The sequence below is a fragment of the Chrysemys picta genome, chromosome 9 (assembly GCF_011386835.1).
Source record: "Chrysemys picta bellii isolate R12L10 chromosome 9, ASM1138683v2, whole genome shotgun sequence".
Lineage (NCBI taxonomy): Eukaryota > Metazoa > Chordata > Testudines > Emydidae > Chrysemys > Chrysemys picta.
The window spans coordinates 28,271,894-28,291,722 of NC_088799.1; the positions used below are offsets into that span (position 1 = coordinate 28,271,894).

General features: G+C 46.4%; 1 protein-coding gene across 1 annotated transcript in view; it reads left to right on the plus strand.

The window, feature by feature from the left end:
• WWTR1 (WW domain containing transcription regulator 1) overlaps nt 1-19,829 on the plus strand; it is a 123,277-nt gene that overhangs the window by 95,838 nt on the left and 7,610 nt on the right. Inside the window, exons 3-4 of the mRNA XM_005308209.5 lie at nt 2,244-2,449; nt 19,519-19,652. Coding sequence (XP_005308266.2) covers nt 2,244-2,449; nt 19,519-19,652 — 340 coding nt within the window. The remainder of the gene's footprint in view (nt 1-2,243; nt 2,450-19,518; nt 19,653-19,829) is intronic.

Genomic DNA, 19,829 nt, shown 5'->3' on the forward strand with positions numbered 1-19,829 from the left:
ACTCTATACATACAACCCAAGAATCTTGAAGATTTACATATGCCTCTATTGTAAACGGATCTAAATTAGTCTTTGTAATCTCTAATTTATTATACTTTTCATTTTGAAAAGAGACTAAGGGCTTATCTACAGTTACAGTGCTGCATCGGTGCAGCTGCACCACTGTAGAGTTTAGTGAAGATGCAACCTATACTGATGGGAGAGCTGCTCCCATCTGCATAGATCGCCACCTCCCCAAGTAGTAGAAGCCCTCCCATCAACATAGCATTGTCTACACAAGGGATTAGATTAGTATAACTATGTTGCTCAGGGGTGTGGATTTTCCACAACTTGGAACTACCTAATTATACCAACATAAGTTTGTAGTGTACACCAGGACTTAAACTGTGGACTGGAAAGTCAGTCTTATCTGACTCAGTTGACCTAATGGAGTTACACCCGTGATGAATTTGGGCTATTCTGTTTAGTAAAAACTTTTTAAAGTCTGCCTTTTGATAGGTTATTCCTGGTATATTCTCTCAATGCAGGGTGTTTTTTCCCTCCTAATTTTGCTAAAGAGATTGGTTTAATGCAGTGGTTCCCAAACTTGTTCTGCCGCTTGTGCAGGGAAAGTCCCTGGCGGGCCGGGCCGGTTTGTTTACCTACCGCGTCCGCAGGTTCGGCCGATCGCGGCTCCCAGTGGCCGCAGTTCACTGCTCTGGGCCAATGGGAGCTGCTGGAAGCAGCACAGGCCAAGGGACGTACTGGCTGCTGCTTCCAGCAGTTCCCATTGGCCCGGAGCAGCGAACTGCGGCCACTGGGAGCCGCGATCGGCCGAACCTGCGGACGCGGTAGGTAAACAAACTGGCCCGGCCCGCCAGGGGCTTTCCCTGCACAAGCGGCGGAACAAGTTTGGGAACCACTGGTTTAATGTACCAGCAACTTGCAAATTATGCTGTTTTGCTATTCATAACAGTTCTCATACTGTAAGCACAGATGGCTAACTTTCCACTGACTGCAGCCGAAAAACAAAATGGCTGAGGCCATGTGGGGAAAAAGAGGTACTCTTTGTTCAAAAGGCACAAAAACATCTGTCAGGAAAAGTGGGCAAAAGCCAGCTGATCTGTATTTATTACTATTTCTTTGGGTTTTTTTATTTATGAAAGTGCTCATGATTCAGATTAACTCTGTTTGTACCATATTTATTATTGTTTCACCTACCTTGAAATGTGAATTGTAAGAGCTTTAATAAATGGACTAAAAGGCTATCTAGTTTCATTGGAGCTCTTGTTGGTATCTGGTATCATCCTCTGCTGAACTAATTTTGTTACTTCTAAGAGCCACGCTTGTCATTGGTTCTCATCATATAACATTCCCTCTCTCTCTATGGTACTTTATGGCCCTCGTTACCTTAGTATCAGTCTGCCTCACAATCCTTAATGTGTTTTATCATTACAACACTCCTGCGAGGTGGGGAAAAGCTATTATTTCCTATTTTACAGATGAGGCCAAGAGAGAGTAAGGCTTCAAATCAGTGAAAGTTAGGGACCTAAACACCTTTGAGGATCTGGGCCTAAGTGATTTCTCCAAGGTCACACTGGAAGTCTGTAGCAAGGCAGGGAATTGAACGTGGGTCTCCTGCATCGCAGGCTAGCCCCCTAACTCATTGGACAGTATTATCTCCACTAATGATGTACAGAAGTTATTTTTCCACTACTTGTGGAAAAACACCACTGTTACAAAACTGTCAAGACCACTGACTTGTTCTACAATAATTCAGTTAGCTTCGTCAATAAGATAAACATGTAAATAATGAAAATATTTCAACCAGGTCATTACATGCTGTAGACTTAGTCATGTACAAGGGAATGTATTGAATTTAAAAAAATTTATATACTTTACTATATAAAGTATTGTGTCTGGGGATTGGTCCTGCTTTGAGCAGGGGGTTGGACTAGATGACCTCCTGAGGTCCCTTCCAACCCTGACATTCTATGATTCTATGATAACGTTAGATAAGTATTGGATCATATCAGGGCTTAACCTAAACTGAACTTTTGGTTTTGAATCTTAAACACTGACAACTAATTATTAAATAATTACTTATGTCAAATCTCATCAGAGGGAGTAGTTGCTATTTATCCATGTGTGAACAATAACTGTACACTGAACGCAGATGGAGAACATATGTACTGGGCCCTCTGTTGTCTTAAAGTAGAATTCAGACACTGTAACATAACCAGGTCTATCATTCTCTTTCATAGTAATGAATCACCAACACCAGCAACAAATGACACCAAGTACAACCATGTCCCAGCAGAGCCATCCTACCCAGAACCCTCAAGGTGGGTTGTTGAACATGCCCAATGCACTGACTACCCAGCAGCAGCAGCAACAGAAGCTGAGGCTTCAAAGGATCCAAATGGAAAGAGAGAGAATTAGGATGCGCCAGGAGGAGCTTCTGCGACAGGTACTGCTACTCTTTCTGCAAACATTTTTCATTTGATGCGTCTAATTATGTTTTTTCTATGCACAAACCACAAACAAGTACAGCCAGAATTAATTTTTCTTTTAGATAAAGAGAACAAAAAAAGGAAATAGTCTTAGCGAGTACACGATGTGTGTGTTTCTTTTCACAAACTGCACTGAACAGAACACAAAGTGGCTACTTATTTCTCCATCTAAAAGTCCTTAGAAATTTAAAGGTGCAGTATATGGGGAAAAAAAGAAGTCCTGACAGTTTCATAACTAAATACATAATAGCTATAACAGCAGAGAGTAGAGACCAAATTCTGCTCTTTTGCAACTGTGTAAATCTAGGGTTATCATATTTCAACAATCAAAAAAGAGGACGGGAGGAGCCCCGCCCCTGTCCTAGCCCCGCCCCCGGTCCTGTCCTAGCCCCGCCCCTGCCCCTTCCACTCCCTCCCACTTCCTGCCCCCTCAGAACCCCCAACCCTCCCCCTCACTCCTTGTCCCCTGACTGCCCCCCAGGACTCCACCCCCTCCCTAAGCCTCCCTGCCTCTTGTCCCCTGACTGCCCCCTCCTGAGACCTTCCCCACATCCTAACTGGCCCCCTAGGACCCTACCCCCTACCTGTCCCCTGACTGCCCCAACCCTTATCCACACCCCCACCCCCTGACAGCCCCCCCCAGAACTCCTGACCCATCTAAACCCCTCTGCTCCCTGTCCCCTGACTGCCCCCTCCTGGGACCCCTGCTCCTAACTGCCCTCCAGAACCCTACCCCCTACCTAAGCCTCCCCGCTCCTTGTACCCTAACTGCCCCCTCCTGAGACCCTCCCACCTGTACCCTGACTGCCCAAAACCTTACACTCTCAACCCCCAGACAGCCCCCCCCCAAACTCCCTGACCCATCCAACCCTCCCCCCTGCTCCCTGTCTCTTGATTACCCCCTCCCCCAGAACCTCCCTGCCGCTTCTCTGGCCCCCGGCCCCCTTACTGTGCTGCAGAGCAGCGCGCTCGACAGCGGGGGAGGGGAGCAGGCTCGGAGCTCCAGACCAACAGCTGGCGATATGTGGCTTGGTCTACACTACCCCCCTAATTCGAACTAAGGTACGCAACTTCAGCTACGTGAATAACGTAGCTGAAGTCGAAGTACCTTAGTTCGAACTTACCTTGGTCCACACTCGGCAGGCAGGCTCCCCCATCGACTCCGCGGTACTCCTCTCGCCGAGCTGGAGTACCGCAGTCGACGGCGAGCACTTCCGGGTTCGACTTATCGCGTCCAGACTAGACGCGATAAGTCGAACCCAGAAGTTCGATTTCCAGCCGTCGAACTAGCGGGTAAGTGTAGCCAAGGCCTGTGAATGCAGGGAGGGAGGGGGAGGAGGGGAGTGGTGTCAAGTTTCAGGAGAGAGGCGGGGGGGAAGTGCAGGAAGGGCTCTGGCTCTGGCTGTCGGAGCCCCGGCTGGTCTGTAAGCCGCGCGCACGCTCTGCATGGGCGGGGGGAGGAGGGGAAGTCCGGACATTGACAAATTCCCCCCGGACGCTATTTTTAACCCGAAAAAGCCGGACATGTCCGGGGGAATCCGGACGAATGGTAACCCTAGTAAATCCAAAGTAACTCTGTTGATCTCAGCTGAATTTACACTGATTTGAGTGAAAGCAGAATTTGGCTCTAGCATAACACTGTGGGCCAAATCTTGGTCCCATTAAAGACAATGGCAAAACTCCCAGAATTTGTTCCCAACAGTCTGTCTTAGAGGTTTGAGGCCAAATTTTGTTACTGGTGGCATTTTGCCCTTTGATTACAGTACAACTTTGAGTTACATCTCACATGAATGTGGTCTGGCTGGTAATTTTTCCAGGGGCAGTGTGGGTTTTTTTGTTTTTTTACATTTTGTGTATTCTTATTTTTAAGGCTCAGCTTTATAATGACTCATACAATACAAATAGATATGTAGCTTCCTTTGCACTGCTTTAAGGAAATAAACAGTTTTAACAATTGCAAAGGATGTGTTTCTTCTGTTAGGGAGTACTCTGCTGATGATGTTATGTTATATAGTATATTAATCAACTTCCTTAGAGAACACAAATAACCTGTTTCCCTTAGGAACACAGTGTGAACTGAGTACGTTTTATTGAGGATATTATGGTCATAGACCGTAGCCTTGTAAATGGGCAGTCAGAGTTCCAAACATCTAAAAAAATGGTGCATTTTCACCAAAGAAAAATCTTAGAAATCTGTTGCTTTAATTATTATTTCATGATTACAGTCGTCTTGACTTGGGATTTGTGCCTAAATACATGTAGTTATTTCAGGGTAACATTTGTTTATACTGTATTTCTAAATACAGTATCACATTTCTTGGCAGCAAATAGAAGTATGTTTTCTCTTACGGTAATGACACCAATTGACATAATATTTCTGGTGTTTTATTAGTGTACTGTAAATGTACCAGTGTTTGTTTGCTTGTAATAGTCACTATCACAATATAATTTTGAACTTCCTTATTTTGATCTTAGATATTTCTTTTATAGTGATTGGTGCAAGTAGCAAAGAGGAGCTCAAATCAAAATTCCTTAGTAAATGCCCCTAGACTGTGGCAGAATCTGGCCTCTGACTATCTTGCCACAATTAAGTGAATCTACTTTTTCTTCTTTTTATTTTTTTTACCTAGGGAGGTGAATTAATGAGGGAAGATATGTTAGTGATGAGAATAGACTGGAATGTTTAGAACATATTGGGGGAGCAAGGAGCAAAAGTGTCATCATGTCGTTGAAGCTTTTAAGAGGGAAACAGAGATCTGGATTATCAAAGCAGATGTTACCAGAAAGGGATGTTTGCCTGCCCATATAGGATCTAACTTATTTTAGGACAGATGGAAAGTTTCCTCAAAGCCACAAATTAACAGCAAGCTGGTTCGTTTCTCCTTGCCAATATGCGGCAAAAATGTAATGAATGGTGATTACCTCTTTTTCCTCTGTTAGCCTCAAAGTGCCTAGGAGCATTACTGATAAAAGGAATAAGAAGTCCAAGGTCCTTCCAGAACATTTTACCATGTATTTCTGCCATCAAAACTTTGGGACGTTTCCAGTCTGGAATTCTTTTTTCTTGGAGTCTTATTTGAATTATCACTGTAACAATAGTATCTACAGATGGATTGCAAAGAATCAACAATTTTCCTCTATTTTGGGATTTCCTATGTGTAGCTGTTAGTGCAGATTTTGGCTCAAAGTTACAGGTTCTGCTATCAAATACTGGTGTTCTGTACCAGCACAGGAAGGATTGCTAACATAGTGAGAAAGGACACCCTATTTTAACTATATGATGTAAAGAGTAGAGCTGGACAAATATAGCATAAGAGAATTTGCAAATACCCTTTCTAATAAAATGTGCTAATTTGCTTCACTAGTATTTACAACTCCTTTCATCCTTTTTTCTACAAATATTTCTATAAACACATTAAAAAAAATGTTTTTAAAGATTGCATCAAGACACTTTGAAACTTTGCATAACACTGTCTAGTTACATTTGTAACAAACAAGAAAAAAAATCAAAGATCAAAATGCAGTCCTGTTATAGGCCTGGATCCAGCAAAGCACTTAAACACGTGCCAAATTTTAAGTTAATGGTTCCAGTGCCTTCAGTAGAACTACTCACATGTTTATAGTTAGGCATATGCTTAAGTACCTTGCTGAATTGGGGCCACAAAGCAGAGACAACTCCTCTGAAGCCAATTGAATTTTATCTGCTTATGCCAGTACTGAATTTGGCCCTTAAAGTTTAGGCCTAATCCTGCAAACATCTTGTACCCAAATTCTGTACTCTCACACCTCATATAAGTCCCTTTGATGCTGCAAGTACATGTGTGGCAAGCAGCAGGGAGTCATATTATGCTTCTTCACATGTGAATAAAAGTATGATGACGCACTAGGTGTAGTCCTCCACACTGAGCAGTCTGCTCCACCCCCAGCCACAGTTCCACTCCCCTCCCAGCCCAACCCCAGCCCCAGATGCAGCTGTGCCCTGCCCCCAGCCCAGCTCTGGCCCCAGCTCCACTCCGCTCACTGGTCCACCCGCAGCCCAGCTCTGCCCTCATTCCCTCTCCACCCCCAGGCCAGCTCCGCCTCTAGCCCCAGCTCCTTCCCCATACCCAGTTCTGCCCCCAGCTTTGCCTTCAGCACAAGCTCTTCTGCTGAGCCAACTATACCGTAATGGAAGGAGGCACAGACAGATCCCATTACTGGTAAGGGGAGGCACGACAGGAAAAGTTTGGGCGCCCCACTGCCCTAGAAGATAAAGTGTAAAGAAAAAAAAAGTATCTTTGCAATCTGTAGCCTGTAGTCTTAATCAACAGGAACTTTATAAACTTCTTGTCAGCAGTCAGAGCAGTACTGAGGCCTAGCAGGATGATGGAGTGTAGCAAACCCCTGAGGGGCTTCATTGTTGAAACATTGTTATTCCTATCCTAATCCTTCACTGCTGCTTTTGCTTTTTTTAATGCAACCTGTCTAAGAAAAAAATGCTGAGTAAGTGTATGTGCTTGCTGCTAGGCGACCGAAATGAGGTGAAAAGGGTTTGGGTGAAAGGGAGTGGAATTCTTTTGGCAGGTCCCTCAAATCTCTTTTCAGCTTGACAGCAGCTGCTGGCTGGCTGGCTCTTTCCAGTCATTCCTGTCTCCGCAGCTGCTCTGCTGGAGAGACACACCCAGCAGTGAAGGAATACAGAGTTCTAGGAGGTTTCTAGTTAGAGTGTTGTTTTTTTCCCTCCCCTTCATTTTAGTAGGTGAAGGCTAGCGTTTGAAAAAGTAACAATTCTCTTTCCTTCAGCAATTGAGTGGGGAGCTGAGCAGTTGATGTTTAATAAGGGTTCTTTGTTTCATAAAGCAGAATGTGACTCAGCTTTCATTTGAATCTTGCCTTGCCTTGTCATTTCAGAAGCATTTCAATTTTCCCAATTTCTTTCCCACTGATTATTTTTGTCAGTCTTGCAGAGAAAAAATGGCAAACCAGCCTTTCTAAAATCCGTTGGAGATGGACGTTATTAGAGGAGCTGTCAGTGGGAAAGGTCTGAAAGGCTCACACAGAGAAAGTGCCCTGTTTCCACTCTCTCTTTATGAGCTGAATGGTTGTGTAAGTGTTGAACTTCAGAAACTTTTCACCTTGTCATGAAGTGCAGGGGAAACCAAGCCAAGGTCATGTTTCCCAGATGTCACTTTCATGGGCGCAGAGGGCCCAGCAGAATTCTGCAATTCTAATTCAGAAAAGGGAAGGTATGGGAAGCCTGAACAAGGGAGAAGCAGTGTGGGAGAGTTCCAGATGCAGATCCACCAGCATTTTGTCCTTGTGGGGTGGGAGCTCACTGGCTGCTGGGCTCCTAGAGTCCTGGGGCTGCAGCAACAGTCCGAAGGGTATATCCAGTGCACAGCCTGGCCATTAGCCCTATGTTAGGGTTACCATACGTCCAGATTTTCCCTGACATGTCCGGCTTTTGGGGCTTCAAATCCCCGTCCGGGGGAAAATCCCAAAAAGCCGGACATGTCCGGGAAAATCAGGACATGCGGGCCCGGCGGTGCTGAGCTGGGGCCCGGGGCCGGCCCGGCGGTGCTGAGCCGGGGGCCGGCGGTGCTGGGCCGGGGGCTGGGGCCGGGCCGGCGGTGCTGGGCCGGGCCGGGGGCCGGCGGGGCAGTGCTGGGCTGGGGGCCGGGGCCGGGCCGGCGGTGCTTGGCCGGGGGCTAGCCCGGGGCCGGCACCCCAGGGCCCGAGCCGACCCAGGCTGGAGACGCCGGGGGGGCCAGACTGGGCCGCGCCTCCTCCCCCCCACCCCTCCCCTTACCTGCTTCAGGCTTCCCGCGAATCAAATGTTCGCGGGAAGCAGGGGAGGGGGCGAAGTTGGGGCGGGGACTTTGGGGAAGGGGTGGAGTTGGGGCGTGGGCGGGGCCCTGTGGAGTGTCCTCTTTTTGGACACTCAAAATATGGTAACCCTACCCTATGTATTGAAAGCACACGCAGTGTCGAAATGCTCGATTTTCTACCATAAGTGAGAGGATCAGCAGGAGAGGAATGATAATGATTAGCAAAATCAAACCAGTCTCTCTTCCCATTCTGAAAGGGCAGTTTGGAACCTGAGCATGTGCAGTGAGATATTTCTCAGGGAGGGTTGCAGGAGATGTGATAGTGGATCTCTAGAATCCTTTGGCTTACTGTTGAAAAGAGGTTTACATCAGAAGTATGTACAAATACAATGAATAATTCAATATGCTGCACCCCTTTGAAGCCTCTAAAGATTTTGGCAGCTTTAGCAAATACCCACCGAAGAAGCAGGTATTTTGACAATGTTGTAATCTCAGGATATTGCATTTATTTTTCTTTTTGTTTCCACTGATTCCCCATCCCCTTCCCTCTTTGACAACCTCTACTGCAACACCAGGCAGATTATTATGGGCATTCACTCCCCTTTGAAGTGAATGCCAAAGGCTGCTGAATTGTCTTTTTGCTGTCTAGAATGCTGGAGTCCTACAGCATGTGTCTCCAAACCTGTCATCCACATGGCATTGGAACAGCAGCAGCGCACTGCCAGGCACTTCAGTTATAAGGAGCCTAATACTGTGTTGCTGGGCTAGATAGTAACTAGTCCTGCAGTGCTGTGCAAAAGGAAGGAGGGAGCATCAGGAGCCTTTTTCCTTGTGCCCCTGTGGATTGTTCAGGCAGTCATGGTCTTTGTTGCAGTGTCAGCCAAGAAACAAGAGGGTATATCATTGACAGCAATGCTTATAAAGCACACCGCATCCCCTGCACCAGAAAGCAGAGCTGGACCAGAGCAGGGAACGAGTGATGATGATAATGAGCTAGTCACCTCGATTTCAAGGACAACGTCGACAATCACAGTTTGTACTAATGGGACATTGCGTGACTCCGTAGAACAATTCAGGAAGAACAGTGTTTACCGCACTGGCCAAAGAGCCATTTGCCTAGTTGTGTTGATTGAGCTGCACATTGTTTTCATGCCTGACGCTGTGTTTCCAGCAGCTCAGTGTGATTCTTCTCAAAAGTGTGGACACCCACCCTTAAGACATGGTGTCCTGCAATAAGATCCATCACCAGTTGCTCAATGGTCGAGTCAGAAATGTTGGTTTTGTGCAGATTTTGTGTCAGAGTGCCTTTGAAATGTTTAATATGCCCTCAATGATTATAATGCTGACGCTTAATTTTTAAGACTTGTTTTTATAGCTGTGATGCCATTTGAAGAGCTATGAATGGCTTCTTATAGCATCACAGCTAAGAATAGACCAAAAGGGCTATGAGCCAGGACACATTGTTGCTTAATCCCATTTGTGATTGGAAATGGGTCTGTTAGTGGTTTTCAAACTGTGGGTCACGACCCAGTACTGGGTCGTGGAATGTAAGGCACTGGGTCACGGCAGCTCTGGTCAGCACCAGCGACTGGCCGTTAAAAGACCTGTCAGTGGTGCTGCCCGGCTAAGGCAGGCTAGTCCCTACCTGTTCTGACACTGTGCTGCACCCCAGAAGCAGCCAGGAGCAGACCCAGCTCCTAGGCGGGGGCACCACAGGGCTCTGTGCGCTGCCCCCGCCTCGTGCACCAGCTCCACACTTCCATTGGCCGGTTCCAAGTTGGGGGGGTGGAGCTTGTGGGCAAGAGCCGCACTGAGCTGCTTGCACGCCTCCGCCTAGGAGCCGGATCTGCTGCTGGCCGCTTCCAAGGCACAGCACGGTTCACAGTGCCAGGACAGGCAGGAAGCCTACCTTAGTACCCCCGCTGTGCCGCTGACTGGGAGATGCCCAAGGTAAGCCCGTGCCCCAACCCCATGCCCCAATTCCCTGCCCCAGCCCTGAGCCCCCCCAAACCCAGAGCCCCTTCCTGCACCTCAAGCCCCTCATCCCTGGCCCCAGCCCAGATCCCCGACCCCTTCCCGCACCCCAACCCCCTGCCCCACCCCAGAGCCTGCACCCCCAGCCTAGAGCCCTGACCCCCTCCCACACCCCAACCCTCTGCCCCAGCCCTGAGCCCCTCCCACACCCCAAACCCTTCATCCCCAGCTCCGTTGGGTCGCGGGCATCAACAATTTTCTTCAACTGGGTCACCAGAAAAAAGTTTGAAAACCACTGTTCTAGATGGCAGTAGTTGTAAAAAAGAAAATTCACACACCAGCAGGGCATATGGAAGGAGAGCTCTCGTGGCTGGTAGAAAGAGAAGAAATTTTTGAGAAGTCACACTTTCTTAAACTGGTATTTGTAATATTTTGGTACACTGCAAACACACCCACAAACCTTCTAATATAAATTTCAGTTAATGTGGGGTTACTTTGGTTTAACTTCTGTAACTCTCTGCCTGTAGCTATGATTATGATAATTTCATTTTTGGGAGAAGATAAGAGAACACTTAACAAAATAGCATCAAGCGTTTAACAGCTGTGGTACCTCATGTTTATCAGGCTGTTTAGTTTGTGGGCAATATGATAAGTGGTCAACTATTTCAGAAAATTTTTCTCAAAACATTCCTCCCACAAATAAGAATTTTTTGACAAAATGGCCATTCTTTCCAGAGCACTGGACTCACTGCTCCTGCACAAACTGAGAGTCTCGCAATGTGTACTTGGAATTTAATACTGTTTGGTGTTTTCTGTGCTGGAGCTGAACTGGTATAATCACTTAGCCAGGGAATTCAGATACTGAGCTCTCTGGAAAATGTGGTGCCAACTACTGATTGGTCCATCTAGGAGAGATTCATGCCCAAATTAATTGACTATGTAGCCAGATATAGTATCTGGATTCAGACTGTTCTACTTCAGAGTGATAGCATAGTCAGCAATCTATTTGAGGATTGCTTTCTCCACTCCAAGATTTAGACAGGCCTTGAGTATCAAGGCCGTCTTTGAGCTACAAAGCAAGGGAGCTACAGCAGTGGTTTTCAAACTTTTTTTCTGGCGATCCAGTTGAAGAAAATTGTTGATGCTCGCAACCCAACGGAGCTGGGGATGAGGGGTTATGGTTGTGGGAGGGGGTTCTGGGCTGGGGCAGGGGGTTAGGGTGTGGGAGAGGGTCAAGGCTCTGGGCTGGGGTGCAGGCTCTGGGGTGGGGCCAGGGATGAGGGGTTTGGGGTGCAGGAAGGGGCTCCGAGTTTGGGGGGGCCCCAGGGCTGGGGCAAGGAATTGGGGCATGGGGTTGGGGCACGGGCTTACCTTGGGTGGCTCCCGGTCAGCGGCGCAGTGGGGGTGCTAACGCAGGCTTCCAGCCTGTCCTAGCACCACGGACCACGTTGCGCCCAGAAAGCGGCCAGCAGCAGGTCCGGCTCCTAAGTGGAGGCATGCAAGCGGCTCTGTGTGGCTCTTGCCCACAGGCACCGCCCCCACCAGTTCCCAGCCAGTGCAGAGCCGGTGCTCGGGGTGGGGGCAGCACACAGAGCCCCGTGGCCCCCCAGCCTAGGAGCCGGACCTGCTGCTGGCCGCTTCTGGAGCGCAGCGCGGTGTCAGAACAGATAGGGACTAGCCTGCCTTAGCCGGGCAGTACCACTGACGGGACTTTTAATGGACCGGTCGGCGGTGCTCACCAGAGTCGCTGCGACCCAGTGCCTTACATTCCACAACCCAGTACTGGGTCGCGACCTGCAGTTTGAAAACCACTGATCTAGAAAAGCCTTCCTATAACTTTCTGTATGGAGACAGTGCTAGGGCTTGTCTGTATGAGAAAGTTGCATCAGTGTAACTTGAATCAGCTTTTAAACTGATATAGTTGAACCAGTGCAAAAGGCAGTGTGGACAATCTTATCTTCATAGAAAAGTAATTTATTTCAATTAAGTCTTCAGAACAGATTTAACTAAATTGAAATAAGCCACTCTTCTACAGATAGTATTCACACAGCCTTCACTATATCTGTTCACATTTACACCATAGGTTATACTGGTTGAACCCTTTTATTATTTTATTTAGTTAGTTAGTTATTAATGAGATGGATCAGGGAGAGTAGCAGACAGCAATATATACCATATCCTGTCTGGTCTCTTCAATACAGTTTAGTTCTCTAAAGTATTTTGCATCACAGTTCTCATGAAAGATCAAAGGCTGGATTCAAAGGAGGGAGCCTTGCTCTTCCTCACTCTCCTTTCGCCTCTGCACAAGTTGCCCAGCATTCCACTGGGGAGTGCAGCCCCTGCTTCCTTCTAGCTGCTGTCCCAAAGGGGGCAGTGTTAGGCTGGGAACATCACCCACCACCCTTTCTGTACCACTTACAGAGCTGGCTGAGCAAAGAGCAAGGAGCACATTAACCCCTCTCATGGGCCAGTGCTGCTACTGCTCTGGCATGTGCATTCTGGGAACCATGGCAGGAACGGGCCTGAGCCAGATAGAATTTCTCCTTGGGAGTCAAACTTGCAGTGCAGCCGCTCTGTACCTGCGAGTGCCAAGGGCAGAATTTGTCCTGTCGCTGTATGATATTTTTGACCGGTTGGGGATATGTCTGTATCAAATTGTGAAATCCATTTTGTTTTGTGAATCCCAATTTGTTTCAGGGACTCATATTTTGTATTGCAACTTCCTTTGTGGAGTAGAGTATCCATTTTATAGCAGGGGCTTGACACCTAGTGGAAAGACTATGTCTGAAAAACTATGACAGAGCAATAAAGGGCCATCAAAGCTGAATAACTTTTTTCTACTAGTAGGGCCATTGACTTTTAATTAATCTCTATACAGAAGCCAACCGTGGGTGAGGGAGTGGACCCAAAAATCTCCCATCTGAAGCACATGAGCAAAAAGGGGACAGAGATTGTTTTAAAAGAAGGATGCTTCACTATGCAAAGAACTAGACCACGAGCACAGGGAAGAAGACCAGGATAATGAAGGCAGGGAAGGGTTGCCTAGCCTAAGGATGTTGCTCAAACCCAGGACAAACAGGAGGAGTGGGATCAGACATGGGGGTGAGGGCGGATCAGGCTGTGTTCAGGATTTAGTTATTTTTCCCAAGATCTGTAACTCTATAGTGTGCTCTGTTAAGAGTAAACCGTAATGTTAAACACATTCCTTTGTTAAACCTGTGTTCCTTGCTTTCCAGCCACTTGTCTTGGATTTAACTAGAAACCAGAGCTCCCACAGCCAGGTGGACTCTGGGGAATCTTGTCTAAGCAACTGAGGTCTTGGGATGGGTGGGCTGAGGCCCTGGTTACGAGATTTAAGAAGGCCCAACTGCAAGGAGCCCATTGCCCAAGAAGGATATCATACACATGGTCTACACCCAAGAGCATGCCTGTGAGATCCAGAGCTACGAACAGTGGCCAGCCTCTGCCCAGAACCAGCAGGGTTATTATAACCATGGGGGATTCATCAGATGGGTTCACTAACAGACTGGTCTATCCAGAGAGGAGAACTGGGCTAGGTTGTAATAGTATGGTATAGCAAACCAGTGTTGAACAGACCATAGGCTGTGGAGCCAGTGGGGGTACCCAAGCCATGACCCAACCACTTTTTGGCCAAGCCAAACCTGACTGGCATGGCAACCCCAGGCACCAGGTCACAATGCTACTCACTCAAATTTGGCCTGTCAGCCCCTTATGCCAGGGTTTATATGCCCTTCCCTGAACCCCGTTGCATACCACCAGAACCTTTAATTTGTGCGCCCCCTGCCCCCAAACTATCAACAGTTAGGCGTTGTCTCTGATGGAGGGGCAGCCAAGCCAAACCTGAGTGGCTCTGTGACCCCATGCATCAAGTCACCACACCACTTGCTCAGATTTGGAGTAGGTAGGTACAGAGACTAATAGGATGGGTTAAGCTGCTGGTGGGCGGGGTACCTGAGAGGTGGAAGAGGAGGGTCAGGTTGGGAGGGAATCTGTGCCCCCTCCCCCCGCACACACTTTAAATGGCACTCCGTGGCCCCTGGAACAGACTACAATGGTGTTGGGAGTTGCCTTATCTTCATGAGAGAGAACTGCATTAGTAGCACAGCTGTCATTACTGACTTTAGATGAATAACCTGACACTTCATCTGGTTCATGATGAGTTTACTTGGATTACATCTGCAACCCCTCTCTCCTCAGCCTTTGGAGCAACTGCCATTTATATAGGTGCCTCAAGCTCAAATTAGACTGCTGCTTGCCTTTTATTTTGACCCTTTTGCGTTTCCTTAACAAGCAGCTGATCTCTTGTGTGGCCATGTTGCATAACCTTGGAGACTGCAACACTGGAAAGCTACCAAAGGAATCAGGGTCTTGAAGGATGAGGTGGAGGTTGTTTGGTGTCTGTGAAAAGAGGGAGGCAGTTCCAATCATACAGGGCTTCATGGAAGAAGGCAGAAAAGTGGGAAAAGAAGGCACCTCAGTATTCCTGGGATAGGTTAATTAGAAAGTCTTCCATAGAGAGAGAAGGTATTTATCTCCATCCTCCATTTAACTTACAACAGAGTCTATGGAAGTGTACAGATTATTCAAAATCTTATTTGACTCCTTCCCCCCACTTCCCTCCCGCCCATTGTTTTGATTTAACATAACACTTTCCCAATGACTTGATGGACCAGTGGAGTGAAGACATCTTCCTGAGTAATGGAATTCACTGGCTACTCTGAATTAACTATGTCTTTGACAGTGTTTGAGAACAATTATGGAAAATTACTTGGAGAGAGCTTTCAGCTGCCAGTATATCATTACCTGCTGTAGAAACACAGGAGACTGGAATAGCATACCTGCTAGGCATCTGACCGTTTTAATCAAAAGAGTTGCAAAACTCCCTTGCTGTGCATCCACCTACTGATTGTAAACAAACATTCACTTCAGAAATGGCCTTTCTCCTCTACCAGCATGTGACCTGGATAACTCTTACCTCAGTAGATTTTCTTTGGCTGGGCTGTGATGCAGATTCCCCGTGATAGATAATTGGTAGATACTCACAGTCATTGCTGGTTCATCACTAATATCACCTTTTCCAGTAAAGTACATTTTATAGACCAATCTCTTTCTACATTCATTTTTCTCTATTTCTAGTCAGATTCAAGGACTTCTGCTACTATAAGTGGCACCAGAACTTGTTAAAATGTTGGTTTTATGTAGTGTGGTCCCTTGTGAATACAGGCTGCTGCATACAGGAAGGTTTCCCAGTCACCTTTGCACAGACAGGATTATTCAGTCTGCTATTCCTTACAGTTCCAATGAACTTATTTTGCATTCTGGAAATTGCAAAACTGGCATGACATCCAGCAGGAACAAACTTTAGGTGATGAAGGTGACCAAATTAAAAAATGTCACTTTGTAAATCTTCACTATTTTTGGTGATGCACACAATGAGGTCCCAATCTTGATCTCATTGCCGCCAGTGACAAAATTCCCAGTGGCAGCAGGAGCAGGCCCAAAGTTTTGTGTTTTGTCCTGTGTGTTTTACCTGAGAAATAGATATCAAAAGTTGTTTGGTTTTTGTTCTGCTTGGCAGTGACCGAATAAGTTACATGCAAGTCATGTCCTATGCTTTTCATCCATTGCCTTCTGCCCTTCCTTTAATTGGGGGAACACCTCAGGAGCAGTGACACAAGCCTGAGCCAGTAAAAAGATGCCATCCATTCTGAATAGGACTTGGTTCCAAATACCCGGGAGAGAAGTATATATTAATATTCACAGTTATTTGGCTCAGACTCAGTTCTACTCTAGAGTATTGGCTAAACTTACTTTTAAATTATTTTACATCCTTGCAAACAGAATAAATAGTTCCCATATTGAGTCAGTATTTTCTGCCCCTTGCCAAAATCTTATCATTAATAATGTATGAAGGCCCCAGTTATGACTGGAAAACATATTGCCCAAATTGCTAAAATATGGCCTTGAATGGCTTAAAGATTGCATTGTAGCAAAACAGATCCTAGCAAACCTCCTCCTGCATCTTTTTTTGTTCTTCTTTCCTCTCTCTGCCCTGTTATTCTCCCAGCTTGATTTTTTTTTTGGTTGGTCTTTATAGTTTATGCTTTAAAAAAATCCTTTTCAATAAGCTTTGGTGCAGTAGTAGAAATTTGGCAGTGCTCTAGGATTCAGATATAATAGTGTCACGTATGTCACTCACGTGAGAGCGAACTTAGGTTCTATCTGCTGTCATCCACCTGATTTGAATTGTAAGTGGGAAGGCTGCCCAGCAGGCTTTATAATTTAGCGTGGCAAACAAGATGACATGGTGTTACAAAAAGGCTCTAAGTCTGTTTACTCTTCGCATACTCAACTCATATCTTGACAATTAAATGAAACATAATACTAAGCGTCTATCCTAAAATATGGTGTTAAGGTAAAAGTTACTCACTTACAAGTGAAGAGTCCAGATTGGCCAGTATCACTGGAAGAGTAAGCTACAGGTACAATAAAACACGTGGCACCAAATTCTGCCCTCAGGTATTCATACTTGTTCAACTCACCTGGATGTTAAAGGGAGTTGCATGTGTGAGGAAAGAATTTGGCCTTAAGTAAAGAGAAAATTTGGCTTCAAGTAAAGAGTAAGTTACAGTACAATCACGTGAGATTAGAGGTCTTGAGCAAACAGCAATAAACTTCATTAACAACCATTTAAAACACCAAAAGGTCCTCATTGCAATCCGGACTGACTCTGCTTTCCTCAAACACCAGTAAAGGGTTCTTAGTTGTCCTAGGGCAGACGTGGGCAAACTATGGCCCATGGGCCACATCTGGCCCGTGGGACTCTCCTGCCCAGCCCCTGAGCTCCTGGCTGGGGAGCGTAGTCCCCAGTCCCTCCCCCGCTGTCCCTCCTCCCCTGCAGCCACGCCGGCCGCGCTCTGGCCTGCCGCTCCCGCTGGGCAGCGTGGGAACTGCAGCTGGCTCTGGCCGGGTGTCGCGGCTGCGAGCTCCTGCTGCTGGTAAGGGGGCGGGGAGTTGGGTAAGGGGGGTTGGGTAAGGGGGCGAGGGGTCCTGGGGGGCAGTCGGAGGAGAGGGCAGTTGGATGGGGTGGAGGTTCTGGGGTGGTGGTCAGGGGATGGGGAACAGGGAGGGTTGGGAGTGGGAGTCCCAGGGGGTCTGTCAGGGGGCGGGGATGTGGATAGGAGTCGGGAGGGCAGTCAGGGGACAGGGAGCAGGGGGGGTTAGATAAGGGGGTGGAATCCCGGGGGGCAGTTAGGGGCGGGGGGTCCCAGGAGTGGGTGGTCGGGATGAGGAGCAGAGGGCGGTTGGATAGGGGGTGGGAGTCCTGGGGGGGCTGTCAGGGGGCGGGGGAGTGAATAGGGGACAGGGAGCGGGGGGGTTGGATGGGTTGGGAGTTCTGAGGGGGGCAGTCAGGGGGCGGGAAGTGGGAGGGGGCGGATAGGGGTGGGGGCCAGGCTGTTTGGGGAGGCACAGCCTTCACTACCCGGCCCTCAATACAGTTGCACAACCCCGATGTGGCCCATGGAGCAAAAAGTTTTCCCACCCCTGTCCTAGGCAAAGAAACTCTGAATATTCTGTTACATCATGTTTATGGTATTAGTTGAGACAATCTTAATTTTAGCTTTTCATAAAGTCTTCTTTACTAATCTAATTTCAAAACTAGTGGGAATAGTTACTGTCATATTAAAGGAGTTAAATATTTTCCTATTAAAGTGGCTGAAATTGGTTGAATGGAGAAAGATTTTCTACCAGGATTTGTAGAAACTGCTCCTTTAATTCATTTTTTTTAAATTAGTAATTGAGGTGAATAACTGATATGACTTTATTGATTCTTACACCTCTGAATAGGAGACGTATTCCTTTGGGCCATCTCTAGGAAATAATGCACCTTATGTAATCATCCATTTTGCCATTAGATGTCACTGTTGTTCCACAGAAATACAGTCACAAGGGTGTTTCTCTGGATTTGTCTCTTAAAAAGAGAGTTTAGAGAAACAAGTTTCAAATGTTTGCGTCAGCTCTAATTACTGATTTATCATCTTCTGTACAATGTACATGAAACAGATCATTAACACCATAGGCAGTTCACCCTAAAGATTGTTGGATCAAATTCCTGATTCCTGGATAATGTTTTAGCTACTCTGTTACTCATCCAGATGGCGCTGTTATAAGATCTAATAAATTAGTCTGTCTAGTAGTTGACAGTCTATTTTTAGCCCCTGACTCTGGTCTCTTTTATACCAGTATAAATCAGGAATAATTCCATTAAATCAATGGAATTACACTGCTATAAAACAAATGTGAGATCAGAATCAGGTTCTTAAAAAGTTTTATAATTGCCACTTTGAGTCATGCCTTAATTCTTTCAAAGGGCTTGGCTTCAATACAGAGTTAACTCGAGTTATAAGTTGGGCATGGCTCCTGACTCACATCCTACCAACACACAAACCCCCTGAATGTGATGCTGCTTTTAACTCGAGTTGATTGGCTCATTGGGGAGTACATAGGCTACAGTTCAAGTTCATATAACTTGTCAGCTGCTAGCACAGTCACTCTGTGGTGCTAATGCAATCGCTGTGTAGTAATTCAGTTGCTGTGGGCAGCTCTGTGTTATTTTGCAGCATGAGTGCTCACCTGATATAGGCCAACTCCAGTGTAGTTAACTCTGCAGTGAAGACCTAGTCATGGTCTGTAGCAGGGATATGCGTGTCAAAGGTGGCACGCGAGTTGATTTTCAGTGGCACTCACACTGCGCGGGTCCCGGCCACCGGTCTGGGGGGCTCTGCATTTTAATTTAATTTTAAATGAAGCTTCGTAAACATTTTAAAAACCTTATTTACTTTACATACAACCATAGTTTAGTTATATATTATAGACTTATAGAAAGAGACCTTCTAACAATGTTAAAATGTGTTACTGGCACATGAAACCTTAAATTAGAGTGAATAAATGAAGACTCGGCACACCACTTCTGAAAGGTTGCTGACCCCTGGTCTGTAGCTTTGGAGAACATCTGCCCCTGTAGCCAGTATGTGACTTCTTAAACCAGCAATCATAATTATAGTGTTTGGAATCAGGTTCCCAAGTAAAAACAATTGAATTGTAGATTCACTTCTTATTAGAATGGGTATTTCAGATGTAAAGGCACTTTGCTGCCATGTCTCTGAGATGTTTGAGTAACTTTACCTTTTTTCTTACTCTCTTATTTATTAATTTTTATTTAGGAAGCTGCACTATGCAGACAACTTCCCATGGAATCAGAGAATATGGCCCCAGTTCAGACTGCTGTGAACACACCTGCCATGACACAAGACATGAGGACTATTACAAATAATGGATCGGATCCTTTCCTGAACAGGCAAGTTAATGTCCTCTTCATCAACTGTTTGGTTCTGTTGTTTTATCTATGGCACAGATTGTTTTGCAGATGCATTTCCCTAGCAAACTCCTAAATTCTCAAAGTTTTATAAAGATTGGCAAAATTCTAGTGCAACTCTGAAAACTTAGTGGTGTCGTCTCAAGAAGGAACTGGCCA